The sequence below is a fragment of the Vigna angularis genome, chromosome 6 (genome assembly GCF_016808095.1).
Source record: "Vigna angularis cultivar LongXiaoDou No.4 chromosome 6, ASM1680809v1, whole genome shotgun sequence".
In the NCBI taxonomy this organism is placed as follows: domain Eukaryota; kingdom Viridiplantae; phylum Streptophyta; class Magnoliopsida; order Fabales; family Fabaceae; genus Vigna; species Vigna angularis.
Genome location: NC_068975.1, coordinates 29,006,798 through 29,021,238, shown reverse-complemented (window position 1 = coordinate 29,021,238; position 14,441 = coordinate 29,006,798). Strand labels below are relative to the sequence as shown.

Genomic DNA, 14,441 nt, shown 5'->3' with positions numbered 1-14,441 from the left:
AGCAAGATCGACAGCGAGATCAAATCATGAGAACGAAGGTGCAACAGACGGCGAGATCGGTAGCACCACAGAGGGTGAACCTGATGAACGAGAGCGCGACAGAGGGCAAGATCGAACGATGAGATTGACGAGCGAGAACGAAGATGAACAATGAGAACAAAACCAACGCTTGAACAAAAGCTCAAAAAACCTAAAAAGGTTGTTTTATGTTTTCAAAATTTCTTCTCAAACTCGCAAAATTGGAACTAGACTCGCATTTTCAGGCGAGTTTAACGAGTCCACAACCGATTCTACCAATCCTACAACAAGAACGAGTTAACTCGAAAGCACTGCGTGAACTCGTAAACTCGACCGAGTTAATGAGTTAACTCGCGAGTTCAATAACCATGCTCTACAGCCTTTTTGTAACAATAATGAAGTTAATCCATAAATAAACTACATTATTGGCTTTCCTCAGTCCCACCCATTAGAAAATAAAATGTTATCTGCCACCAGCTTCTAGAAGCTGACTCAATTAATATCTACTCTGTACTTCTAGACAGCAAGTTCACTCATTGTAGCTTCCTTTTATGTTCACCTTTAACATGTTTTATTTATATATGCACCACTCCCACCTATTAAAAGTAACTAATAACATAAATCTGAAATTTTTTTACAAATTAAAAGTTATAAGATAAATGTAATAATTTTCCCGCATTTGCATAGAACTTATTTTGAAAATCAATGATATGTAATTTTGTTCAATTTTGGGTTTGATCAGTTTGAAAAATCGTCAGCCTGTACTGACCATAATCAGGTTGGACAAAACTGAAGTCCCTAACATCTCCCAGAAATCCATGTAACATCGTCTTAGGTAAAACAGCAGACGTTTGAGTCAATTCAATCACATGTCAAGTCAAGTCCAAAAGAAACACCACATTATAACATTGAAGGAACACATCTTCAAATTCAACAGTCTGACATTAGTTGTTGTTGGAATATCAAATGTAATATTTATGTATCTTAGGAGGTGCCTAACTTGTCGGGGAGTGTTGGAATATCAAATGTAATATTTATGTATCTTAGGAGGTGCCTAACTTGTCTAGGAGGTGCCTAACTTATGTCTTTGGGATGTGCCTAACTTAGGTTAAGATGTGCCTAACTATTAGATTCATAGTTCTATAAATAGGTAGTATCTTATAATAAGTTTTAAGAAAGTAATATAGATTTTATGTTTTTCCACATGGTATCAGAGCTAGTTGTCTGATCCTCTTCTGGTGGTCTTGGCTGTCTGCCGGCGGCCGGCCGCCATGGCCGCCGGCAGCCCCTAAAATTTCTGTCATATGTTGTCCACCAATACTATCACTACTGTTTGCACTTGTCCAGTGTCGTTGTTCGCGGTTATCTCGCATCTCTCTGCTGTTGTCTACGCCGTCCGCCGCTGTTGCCACCGCCGACAGTCCCTAAAATTCCAGTAAGCACTAGTGCAGCCAGTCGTCTCTGCCGTCGATCATCGCCAGCTACTGTCTGTTGCCAGCCTTTGTCTGTGGCCAGCCACCGTCGCCGCCGCTGCCATCACCGTCGCCGGCCACCATAGCCGCCGACTCGGCCGCCGATAGCCCCTCCTAAAAGTCTCTTCTTCAGAAATTAGCCTCTTCTAGAATTTGTCTCAGAATGGGGTTTGAACCCATTCCCTTTCCCTTTTGGACCAGTAGCTGAAACTGGTATTTTAAGTGATGCTGAGTTATTTTTGGGATTATCATGTTGCTACCAATCAATGACCAAGACCGAGAGAACTAGGCCACTGCCTTGAGGTGCACTGCTGCTCTCCGCCGTCACCGCTGCTCTCCACCGTCGACCGCCGAGTCGACCGCCGCCGGCCACCGTCTACCGCCGGCCACCGTCGCAGTTCCGTCCGATGACCAGCGGATCGGAAGCGCCTCCTCGAGCGACAGCCAACCCCGCCGGTGGGTTCGCCTGATTCTCCTCCACGCTCCGTCACGCGCCGCCTCTTTGTGTGCTGCAAACAGGCGCGTGCTGTCCACGCGCCGCCCTCTGCTCGTCGGAATGTCTCCGCGACACCTCCATAGCCGTCGTCTGGACCTCCTCTCTCTGTTCAGACCCTCAGAGAAGCCATTGCTGCCGTTCTTCTGTCCGCGTGAAGGTTGGACGCTGCTACTGCTCCGCTTCTTCTTGCTGTTGGTGGCTGCTCCCTACGTGCCACTGTCATGGCCGTGACCCAGCTCCCTTGTGCCTACTGCTGCCTTGCTGGACCAGTTGTTGTTTTCACCCCAAAGCTGCTGGATGGAAGTTGCTGGACTGGTGGAGGTTGTTGCCCACCGTGAAGTGCTGTTGTTCCCCCTCCGTGCTCTTCCTAATCTCTCCAAGCTACTGGACGTGATTGGCCGTGTGCTTCATAATATGTTTCATTGCTGGACCGGTGACTTCCACTTTGCTGGATGCGTGTACTACTGATGTGCCGACTCCAAATACTAATCAATTTCTGTTTTGAAGAATCTGAACCAGGGTACTGTTGTTCCCAACAGTGATGTTTTTGATGTTGCTGTTCCGTTGATTCAACCTGTGACCAAGCCTGTTTGCCGTTCTTCGCGCCGTCTGCCGCTCTCCAGGTGCTGTCTTCCACTGTACAGGCACTGTTTTTTGCTGTACAGGCACTGTTTGCTACTGTACAGGTACTGTTTACTGCTGTACAGCCACAGTTTGCTGCTGTACAGCACAGTTTGCTGCTGTACAGCCACTGATTGGTGCTGTCCGGCGCCGTTTGCTACTCTATGGCGCCGTTTGCCGCTATCCAGGCGCCTTTTCCATTGTCCACACGCCGTTTCTGCTGTCCAGGGGCCGTTTTGCCTTGTTGTAACAGCTCATGTGGAGTTGTTCTTTGAGATCGACCGCTGATTTGACTCGTTTGATATTATGGGATTTTAGATTTGTCCCTTGTACGGATCGGTTCTCACCCGTTCTTCCACCTCCATGTGAGGGGAAGTTTCAGCTGCCACAGGGTAGTTTGTCCCTGTAGGTTTGTTGCTATTTCAGCCGTTGTAGGGTGGTTAAGTCCCTACAAGTTTGTTGCTGTTAGACATTGCAGACAGTTCAGTTTCTGCAGGTTCGTTGTTATTAGGGCAGTTAAGTCCCTAAAGATTCATTGTTGTTTAGGGTGCTTAAGACCCTACAGGTTTGTGGCTTTTAGCCTTTGAAGGCCTCTCATGTTGCCGCTGTCCACCACCGTTCGCCGCCAACTACCGTCTCAGATAGACGCAACTGCGTCAGTTCTTCTTGGGCTAGAGATTAGCCCGATCTTCTTGTGATACACTGCTAAGTATCACCACCACTGGGGAGTTGTCCAACAAAGAATTTTGGACCTCCAACGTCTTTGGATCTTTGATGCCTTTGTTTCCATTTGAGTTTATTGATGTACTTTCCATTTGAGTGTGTTTATTCCAAGCTTGGCACATACAATATGTATGATCCAGCTTGAGGGGGAGTGTTGGAATATCAAATGTAATATTTATGTATCTTAGGAGGTGCCTAACTTGTCGGGGAGTGTTGGAATATCAAATGTAATATTTATGTATCTTAGGAGGTGCCTAACTTGTCTAGGAGGTGCCTAACTTATGTCTTTGGGATGTGCCTAACTTAGGTTAAGATGTGCCTAACTATTAGATTCATAGTTCTATAAATAGGTAGTATCTTGTAATAAGTTTTAAGAAAGTAATATAGATTTTATGTTTTTCCACAGTTGTTTATTATTAAAAAAAGAGTTTTCCTTACACATCAAGAAAACTTCAGATGAGAACATTATCCAGGATAAAAATGCTCCCACACACAATATAAAGATAGAAAGCATTATGATATACACTACATGTTACGATACACAGAAGAAATTAGTTAAGATATCCATGAGTTAGTTACTTGAGGTGTTAGTTAGATATAAATGTAAAATAAGGAGAGGAAAGGAGAAGAGAAGTGAATTATTGTAGTTTGAGCTTCAGCTCTTTGCAAAGGGGAAGCCCTTGAAGGAGAGAGTGCTCTCCTATTTTTGTTCTTTTATTGTATTCAATAGGAAACCTTTCTTTTCTTTCTCTTTTCAATTATTGGCTCCTAACACTACGGTGAACATATTTACTTAGTACGATGATTATCAATTAAGAAAATTAAAAGATGACGCACAATGATAGTTAATATAAATATGTTAAACCAAGATGTCCTAACTTGTTCCTTGACCTTAATATAGCATTAGATGGGGATGATGCTGTAGGGTGCCAAGAAATAAAAACTAAAAAATAAAGAATTGCAATGTTACCTTTCCTGTAAGAATAATCTCTCTAAGTAGACTAAATGCACTGTTTTTAGACAGACTTGATACTATCTTACAGCTCCACGGCAGTTTAGGATCTATCAACAATACTAAGACTTCCAATAAAGGAATAGCAGATACATTAGACTCCTTCAGAGTTAATAAAAGCTGATCCTTCAAGTGATACCTGTGCAGAAAAAATACCATATAAGCATGATAACACAAAAATCAATCCTTACCTATCAATCTATATTATATATGTGAAATTTCATGTACCCAAGAGAAACAAAGGAACAAGAAGTAGATATACAAAAATTCTCCACGGTTTTAAAGTATTCTTCAAAAAAAAATGCAGCAACATCAAAATCCATGCCAAGTGTGTCTTCCTTTTAAAAGGTCAATGACAACACAAACTCATTATTACAGAAGTAAAAGTGGCACAAGAAAAACCCAAACCAGAGCCCTGGTTTAATTCATCATCCACCATAACCTGTATACATGATATATAATAATCAAAATCTTATTAAGATAGCTTTTTTTAAAAAAACAAAATTCCTTAACAACTAAGCTATGTCTATAGCATACAAGCATTTAGGTGCTGTAACAATAGAAAAAGTAGTAGATCCTATATAATTAATAATATCTACACTATATATGTAATATTAGAAATGTTTTTATTATTCTCCTATTGTATCTTTATTATTAAAGGATATCAAATTTCCTCTGTTTATTTTATTGTTGATTTCATTTGCTCAATGTAAAAAAGCATTTCTGTTGTCTAAAAAACATACAGTTTCAGCTCAGTAATTCTCTCTTTCCTATAGTTTAACCATATGTATTTAAAAATTAGACATGAGAAAAATCAAGAAAGCAAATAATAGAAATTGTTACAGATATGAAAAGTTTTAGAAATTGTTACAGTGTTGAAAAGAATTTATAAAAACTAACTGATCCAGGGTCCTTTAAAAGGTAAAATTCTTGGAAATTTAACTTGCCTAGAACTCTTGAATCCCTAGACTATGTGACTATGTGGTCTAGAGTTCAATTCTTTGATGTTCCCACTTTTCTAAATAAACATAAATCACAACACAAGGTAGAGAGGATCAATGTGTTGCCCCTGCTTTAAGTCAAAGGCATGAAAGGCATGTTTGATATAAAACAATTCATGTAGACTTTGTCTGACACACCCCACAGCTTAAGCTTTGCGAGGAGTTGGTTTATTACACTTAATAATATTGCTCTTTTAAGAAAATAAAAGGGGACAAAATCTAATAGCATTGTGCACCACATCCTTCATCCAGGGGTCAGGGGGAATACCAATGCCTTTAGATATGTGAGTGGATAGGGCAGTGTTTACAGACCCCTTATAGTGATCTTCAAATGATTTCTGTAAGTTCTGATCTCAGGTATGTATGGTCTGGGCAAAACATGGTTCGTTTTTATTTACATTAACTGTCTTTAGTACTTTTACCTTCTTTTAACTTCCTTGGAGATTTTTTATCCTTCCCCTACCTCTGTTTTTTCTCTGCTATCTTTAATAAATTATATTTTATAAAAAAAAATGGTTAGAGAATTTGAGAATCAACTGAAAAACAGCAGTAGAAACTTGCTTTCAAACTCTCCCAAAAAATACTCCAACCCATCAAACAGCCTCCATTTTCTCACTAATAAAACGAACTCTCCCAAAAGTGAAGTTATTGATGAAAAAAAGGTTTCCCTCTCATGAGCCATTTATTTGGGCTTGAACCACGATAAATGCACAAACCCACATAATTATGTGCATTTGTCATTTGTTCTTGAAATAAACTTAATTATGACAGAAGGTGCAAGGATGGATTGATGATCAGAGACCTTGATACCATGTCATCAACTAACTCACCCAAAAGCTTAGGGTATAAGAAGAAAGAACAACATGAGTATTAAATCTTTAACACAAGCCAATCAAATAAAAGTTAAAAGAACAAAGTATTGACAAGATCCTCCACAGCCTATATAGGCTATAACCCATTTCAATTTCATATTCACCATTCAGCCACCACTTCTAACGTGTTCCAATCGAAGTAAGCAAGAAAACTCAGGAATACAGGTCCAGTCTAAACAAAAAACCATTTCCAGAAATTATTCATATCTAAAAATATGTATATATATATATATGTATATATATATATATATATAACCATTTTTTCTGACTTTAAGTTACTGACCTCGTAAAAAACATCACAAATGAAACAGAAGAAATAAACTAATAATATCCCCAGTCCTCTATACAGGAAACATATGGGTGCAAATTTTTGTATCATAATTATATGAATTAAATTTTATACCTTTAATTTACTGCAAAGTCTAATAATGAGACTTTTATTGCCCATAAAAGTGGATGCATTGATTGGTCTATTAACCATAGAAGTTATACTCATTAAAGAAAAGTTATTCCTTGACTTACAAGTAGTGTGGATAAATATAATCAGCACTTGAACAATTTAATTCTCTGGTTATTTTTTAAATAAAATTTAAATTTACGACATTATTAATTAATATTAAAACTAACTAACTTTGCTATTTTCATTGATGTTAATCAATTAATTGCTTACTTCTTCTAATAAAAGGATATAAGGAGGTAGTATTGTTTAACAGCAACAAGAAACTTAGAATCCAACGCAAAAAAAACAATAAACTAAAAGGAAAATAGCAATCAGCAAGAAAATATAGAAAAGCCAAAGGCTCAAAAGTTAATGAATTTAAAACAAATGAAACCAACCTATTATGATGTACAGCACGAATACAAGTATATACAAATTGCTTCACTCGATAGTTCACCAAAGCACACCTGGACAAGTAGTCCTCAGCAGCAAAAAGTTGGACAACATCCCCTGTTGCATACATTTTAATCCTACACATTAAGCTCCATTCCCAAAGTAAAACTTGCAGAAATAGCAAGGATGCAGAGGCAAATATCATCAAACCAATAATTGCCTTTGTTCTATATTAGATCAGCAGCACACAGCAAAAACAATGATAGATTTGGGTTTCATGTCTACATACTTAGTCAAACTCCATGAATTGTGATTAGGCTTACAGAAGACATGCAGGAACAAAAACAGTGGGACTAAGTTGTCAATTGCATTCTCCTCACTGCTATCTCAAATATACCCACATTTTTTATATAAAACCAGACTTCCTTCAGCAGAAAATACGTACAAACAATGAGAACAGAAATAGGGTACATCCTTCAACATATTTAGCAAATGTCATTTCAATAATATCTTAGATGCAAGTGCTTTCATAAACAGGAAGTTCAGTTCGCGGTACTAATAATATTCTTATTCTTATATGACTAATAAATTATAGATGTAGCATCTGTCATGTGGTACATTATCACTTTTTTTATCCACGACAAAGAATTCATTGAGAGAAATGAGAAAATCATTAATCATTCACATAATTGTTTGGAGAGAAAATATACAAATTAGAGTAAATGATTCAACACGCTGCACCTTTGTAAAAGTGCTGAAAAATTGGGTAGCCAGGGAAAAGCTAAGCGTTTAAGGGGTTATAATAATCTTCATTCACCCAAAATGAGGAAAGATATATGCACAAAAATGTCAGGCGACAGAAAGGAAGAAAATAGATTTCAATAATGTGGATGCATTAAAAATGAAGATGGAAAAGGTATTGGTAACAAAAATAACAAGGAAAGATAAAGGAGTTACTCTTACAACACATCCATTAATCCTCTATTTCGTATAGGGTACATGAAGAGAGAAGGAAGTGAGTAGAAGTGAGTGGAAGTGAAGGGGATTGGATGTTTGGAAGAACTATTTAAAAAAATCAAGGAATTCCACATTAATGATTTGCATGGAAATTGCACTATTGGTGTTACATAATTGGGGACATTGCTTCCAATACCTCCCAAAATTACAATATACCCTCTTCATTTATGATAGTAAAAGTGCAAAGTGTAAGGACCAAGTTAATTTGGCTAAGAGTAGAAGTAGTTTAATTGGATTAAGTATGAATGATTTATTATTTAAGTAAACAAAACTTCTAAATAGAAAAGGCTAATTGTTCAAACTTCATTTTACAAACACCATCTTCTCTAGAACATTTTTCCTATGCCTTCTCTCTGGATATCTGAAATAGTTATTCATCCTTTCATAGATACAAGTCAATCTTAGAGATCATGGTGGAGAGTATAACACTTTTGTCTTATCAAAAGTCATTTTTTAGTAAGTTTTTCTTTGCTCTTGTTTTCCTTGAGATGGTTTTGTGGGAAGGGTTGCATGCCTTGGGTTAGGACTTTGAATGTGAGGTTTATGAGGCAAAGATAAATCTCTCTCAGTCCAGGAGTGTGATGATATGACTAGATTGTTGATCAGAGTATTTTATGTGCAGATTTTACCTTCATGTGACAGTAGCGAAGTTGGGAGCATAAGCTTGGTTAAACAAGTTGAAATTGTAAGTGAAGCTAGTTATAATTTGATAGCACCATAGAGTAGATGATTTGGACTATGGATGTGATTTCGTCACAATGTTTTTTGGTTTTTGTGTTGGGAATGTGTTTTGTTGGATGATATTCAAAGCCTTGTGTTTTTTATTTGGATAATGCATGTGATGATTTTTTTTTTAGAAATTTGATGATTATTCTAGGTTTGAAATATAGTTGATGTTCTTGATATACATTATCAGTTAGTAATGCATTATATGAATAAAATATTGAATTGCTGAAAGTGATAAAAAAATGGTGAATTTGTATAGTTTGAGTTTGAAACTCTAAATGAGTCGCAATATGACATAATATGTTGACGTTATGGTAGGAAAAGTGTAGAATGTTGCAGGTGGGTCAAATTGGTTCAAGATGGTCTTATTTAAAAAGGAATTGCTCAATTACATGTATGAATTGTGGAAATATGCATATATGGTTTTGATATACACATGACTGTGAGACTTTAAGATATGAATTACCATGTTGTGTTTTTTTGTCTTGTTTTCAAATTGTGAAGATGGATCGTTACATGGGAGCCCAAGATATCTCAGGAGAAAAATCTCAACAGAAATAACTTCTAGAGAGGGAAAATAATTTCTATTTTGTTTGATTTCTTTTCTTAAATATGTATATATCTATAATTTCCCTGTGTGAATGAAAGTTTATATAAGAGACTCTAAAGTGTAATATGAACATTACTTATATGTTTATATTATCTTGTGATGATTAGTAGTAATATAGCTATTAGTAGGATGTTCACAGAAGGTGAAGAAAAAAAGTGCATGTATAAAAACTATACTGGAATGGACATTTGAGAAAGTAATAAAAGCACAACTTCCAAACATGCAATCAAGAACAATATTTTAGCATCCAAAATGAGGGTTCTGGAATGCATTCTCTCCCATTCTAGAATAAATAATCTTGAAATATTACAGAATGAAGGCTCCGAAATATATTCTCCCCAGTTCCAACAGCAAAGGAAGAGTTGTTGGCGGCAGAGACACATTTCTCATTCAGTGCATTCCAAAACCCAGTGACCTGATAATCTCCCACCCACCCCAACCACGAACCAATTAATCTTCTTCTTCTATTATTATTATTATTAACAAAATAAAAAACATTTAGAATAATAAGACTGATAAATTAAAATATATATTCACACATATATATAGAATGAATATAAAAAAATAACACTAATAATGTGCTGCGTATATATTGGCAAATGAAAGATAATTCAATTCAAAGGGTCGAAGATAAACACATAATTATCAAAGAGCTACTAAAAGAGAGCTTCCTATAAATTGTTTTATTAAAATACAGGTTGTTCATCGTGCTTGATGGCATTGGTTGGTATGCCCATATAATTGACTCCACTCAGTCAGACAAGGCTTGGGTTGCATTGTCAGTTAAACAGATATTTTTCTGGTGGTTGAAGGACTTAATGTAAAAGAAATAGACATTCCAGCTTGCAGAAACTTGCTAAAAACCTAATAAAATGTAAATTATGAAATAAACTACAATATCACAACAAAAGGAACGTTGATTAAAAATTACCAGTCTCTTGAACAAACTGTTGAAGCAATCGGCAAATTTGCACAAGAATTAAAAAATCATCAATATTTTCTGCATTAAAGAAATAGAGGAACTGACGGAGGAAATCTGAATCTGGACCAAAAGCATTCCTGAATGCAAATAAAGTGGCATTAACTTCAGTTTTAATAGTGCAGAGTTTGGGTCAGACTACACTAAATAAATAAATAATTTTTAGAGAAACCGAGTGAAAGGAAGCAAATAGATGTCATGCAACAATTCAGAGTGAACAATCCAATTTCACCTGTCTAAATTCTGACAGTTCTCCCCATAGATGCTAAGAAATTTCTCTCGTAGTTTAGACTGTTCTGTTCTGACAACTTTTCTCCCTCTCAAGCATTTCTGTAGCAAGAATCAGTCAACAATTTGCAAGACGCTCATGAAAGATAGACTAACACTCATCATCTTTCCAGTAATAGATGTTTATAGCACATATGAAACCATATTGTAAGGGCCTAAGCTTTAAAGTTGGGAAATATGAAATGCTTATTTCCCATAGATGTACACATTAAAAATTGTTTTATAATTTTATAAAACAAATTCATAGAACCAAAAAAAGGATGAGCACTGACCAAAATTAAATTTAAAAAAATAATGCATCTAGGATTGCACAAACTTCTTTTTCTTACAGCAAGTAAATGGCATGGCATCTTTCAACAGGCATTTACCCGAGTTCATAAGGTCAATTTGAATTTAAATTTTGATTGTACAGATGAGAGATGTTAAATAGCATGGCAAACTATTGTAAACCAAATCTTCAATGTTGAAACATTATGTATGCAGTGCAATGCATGATTAATTGATTCGGTCATTTTATATGCCATATCATTGTAACTGTTAAAGAACTACACTTTTATTTCCTCAATGATCATTGGAACTTGACCAAGGAGAAGAAGGAATAATCAAATTGAAATTTAAGAGAGGAGTGTTAAAGATATGATACCCTATTACAAGTTTCATGATATATACTCCATCTAGAGGGGGAATGTTATAGATATGATACTGTATAACTAGAAAAGTATGCATGGCTAATATTCAAGATATGGTTAGATATATAGCTCGAGAACAGGGATTATATGATTATATCCCTTATTACCCTTTATTTTGTTTCCTTATTTTGCATTCTTGATCATTATAAATAGAGAACCTTTTTACTGCTTTTACATATTCAGCAAATCCTACATTAACTTTAAACTTGAACTTTGGAGATAGACTTTGGAAAAAAAGTGTTTTCGCTTAAGTAGGAAAAATGGGACATGGCATTCCACAAGTTGATCAGTTTATATTACAAAAGGATGGAGAAATCAACAACGAAGTCACACAGGATCCATGAGGATTACATATAATGGAGAAAGACATATGGGGTTATTTGTAATTGCATGATATTCCAAACTCAACAACGAGTTTTATCATACTACTATGCTTCTCACTAGTGAATGTTGAAAACAGCATGAGAGAAAAGTAAAAGAAACAAAAATGAGAATGCTAATATAGAACTATTATATATAAAAAGAGATTTCTGTATGACAGATTAACAAGAGAGTAGTAGAAAATTGATTAAGGTGGTTTGGGCACATAAAAAGAAGGTCACGAGAAGAACAAGTGAAGAAAAAGTAGACAGCATGGTCTTTGGTCCTATGAAAGGAAGCGGGGGAAATAAAAAAGGACACTAAAGGAAGTCATCTAGAGAGAGCTCTGGTAAGGAATATCCCTAAAATTAGTAGATCAAAATGGTGTGATACGTGAAACCGAGCTCACCAAGTGGGACAAAAAACTTGACTTCCTCTACAGCATGTAGCTTTCAGATCCAATATGATTCTTGACAAAAAGTATTGTAGTTGCATTTCATCAATCATATGTACCCATGGCTACTTATTAAAAACAAATTAAACTTATTTGACACTGAAGTTGTTCACACTTTCCTTCAATGACGAAAGAAAATTAAGTTTGGTACAAATGGAGAAAAGAATATCACATGTTATTACTAACTATATTTATTATTACTTAATTTTAAATTATGCAACATATTAAAATCATGCAATAAAACAATATATATAATTTATTCAATAAATTCAAAATAAAATACCACATAAAATAAAAGATATATTTTTATAACAAACTACTAAATAAATTGATATGAAATATAAAAAATGTACTTTTGCTTGATATGTTTTAAATTGTGTTTTTAGTGTCAATATTTTCTATTCGATGAATAAATCATTTATGTGTGTGTGTGTATAAATAATAGTAAGAAAGTTTACTATGAATTTTTTTTAAATGTTATACAAAATGGAAAAAAAAACGACCTTTGTCACCATTTTAAGGCAAAATTTATTTTTAGAACAATTTGGACCAACTTTCTATCACAGGTTTCAAAGTTATGGGAAGAATCTGTGATTTGATGGCAGTGAAGTGCTTTAGTTCCTCTAGTGAAAGCAGTTGGAGTGTGTTGTTGTTAGGGGGAGGCTCGTGAATAGTTTTGTAACTCTAACAGATAAGAATGTCCAAAATGCAGTCTATTTCCATTACCATTATATCTAATTATGGAATGGGAATGAGTTTATGGCTTTTCCCCGGCCCTCTGCTCAGATATTTAAAGGAAATTGTTATCGCCAATAACCAAGCAGTTGAAAGAACTTATATGCACATGTTAGTAATTTATGTTTGTATATTTTTTTTCATTATAGTTATTGGAGGACTTCATATCCTCCTCCTGGTGCATTCTATCTTGGTAAAATTCTCCTACGTCTTTTATCAAAATAATAATAATGACGATAGTCAATCAGCAGTTAGCTTTGCATCACCACTCAAAACAGCTAAAGTCACTATGTCTGATTCCTAATGATATTATGCGTACATAGAACACCCATCATCACGTCTCAAAAACATCCTAAAGAATCTGAAACACTTGACAGTACACACACCTAAGACTACAAAAACAACAATTGAAATTGCCACAAGCAACTCACTACCAAAATCAAGGCATTAAAATGCAACAATAGCTGCAAGATGGAAGCAAAGAAACATAAAGAATTGTTCGCATGGTAGATCCACCTGAGGTACACTTCACAGCAACTAGACCATTGAATTAAAGTTACTTCATAGTGATTATAACCAATTATCTCAAATGCATGCGGAAGCGGAGAAACTAAACCTGAATCCTGAGTGCAGCAGAGTTCTGCTGGCGCAACCACAAACGCCGGTTCCGCTCTAATCGTGTCTGTTCAAGAAGATTCTTTCTATCCCGTTCCTTCGAGCTGCGACCGCCTAAATCAACACGCTTACGAGTAGAAGGATCGCCGCTGAAAAACATGTTTATTCGATTTCCTTCCCACGCGAGCTTCGCCCAATTCACGCCCTAATTTTCAAAAATGAAAAAGAAAGAAAGAAAGAAAGAGAAGCGAAGAGAACAATCGAAGCACGCGAAGCGGAGTTAAATCTGCAATGAGAAAGATTTCAACGAGTGGAACCCCCTGGAAATGGAGACCACAGCAGCGGCAGTAGCTGGAAAGAGAATCGTAAATTGCAGGTTTCGATTATGCGGAAGAAAATGATAATATTAATAATAATAATAATAATAATACAGAATAGTAATTCTGTATTTATAAGCAGAAGATGCTCCAAAGAGAAAATGAGAAAAAGAAAAGAAAACGCGAATCTTCTTTAACTTTCTCGGTCAAGTGTGTTCATATGCCAGGAAGGTTCTGATGGAAAGGAACAAGCAACCACCGGTTCAAATGCCAAATGAAAAAACTTGTGTATATTTGAAGTTCCCAAAATACAATGCTGGTTAGAGAAAATTAAATGTTATAATTCTTGGTTTATTATCCACTATGAACAATTTAATTCAATATAAACAGATTTGTAAAGCAACCAGAAATATACTTTCATTAAATTGACCAACACTTACGCAATTTTTTTTTCTGATTATTTATAAACTAATTGGTAAAACTATTTCTACTTAGTTGAGAGTAAGAAAAAACAATAAAGTTGACATAATATTTTAATTTCAATCTTTCGAATTGTTTATTGTCAATAGGGTATTCTTACATTCCAATTATAACAACCATAAGT

General features: G+C 35.6%; 1 protein-coding gene across 3 annotated transcripts in view; it reads right to left on the bottom strand.

Moving 5' to 3' along the window:
* LOC108342814 (E3 ubiquitin-protein ligase UPL6) overlaps positions 1 to 14,111 on the bottom strand; it is a 41,347-nt gene extending 27,236 nt beyond the window's left edge. The window contains exons 1-5 of one of the 3 annotated variants that reach the window (XM_017580633.2): positions 13,522 to 14,111; positions 10,612 to 10,709; positions 10,332 to 10,459; positions 7,053 to 7,164; positions 4,301 to 4,481 (exon numbers count right to left, since the gene is read on the bottom strand). In XM_017580633.2, the coding sequence (XP_017436122.1) occupies positions 4,301 to 4,481; positions 7,053 to 7,164; positions 10,332 to 10,459; positions 10,612 to 10,709; positions 13,522 to 13,680 (678 nt within the window). In that variant the 5' untranslated portion in view covers positions 13,681 to 14,111. The remainder of the gene's footprint in view (positions 1 to 4,300; positions 4,482 to 7,052; positions 7,165 to 10,331; positions 10,460 to 10,611; positions 10,710 to 13,521) is intronic. The other 2 variants (XM_017580632.2, XM_052879654.1) reach the window with 2 other exon arrangements.
* Between the last annotated feature and the right edge of the window lie 330 nt (positions 14,112 to 14,441).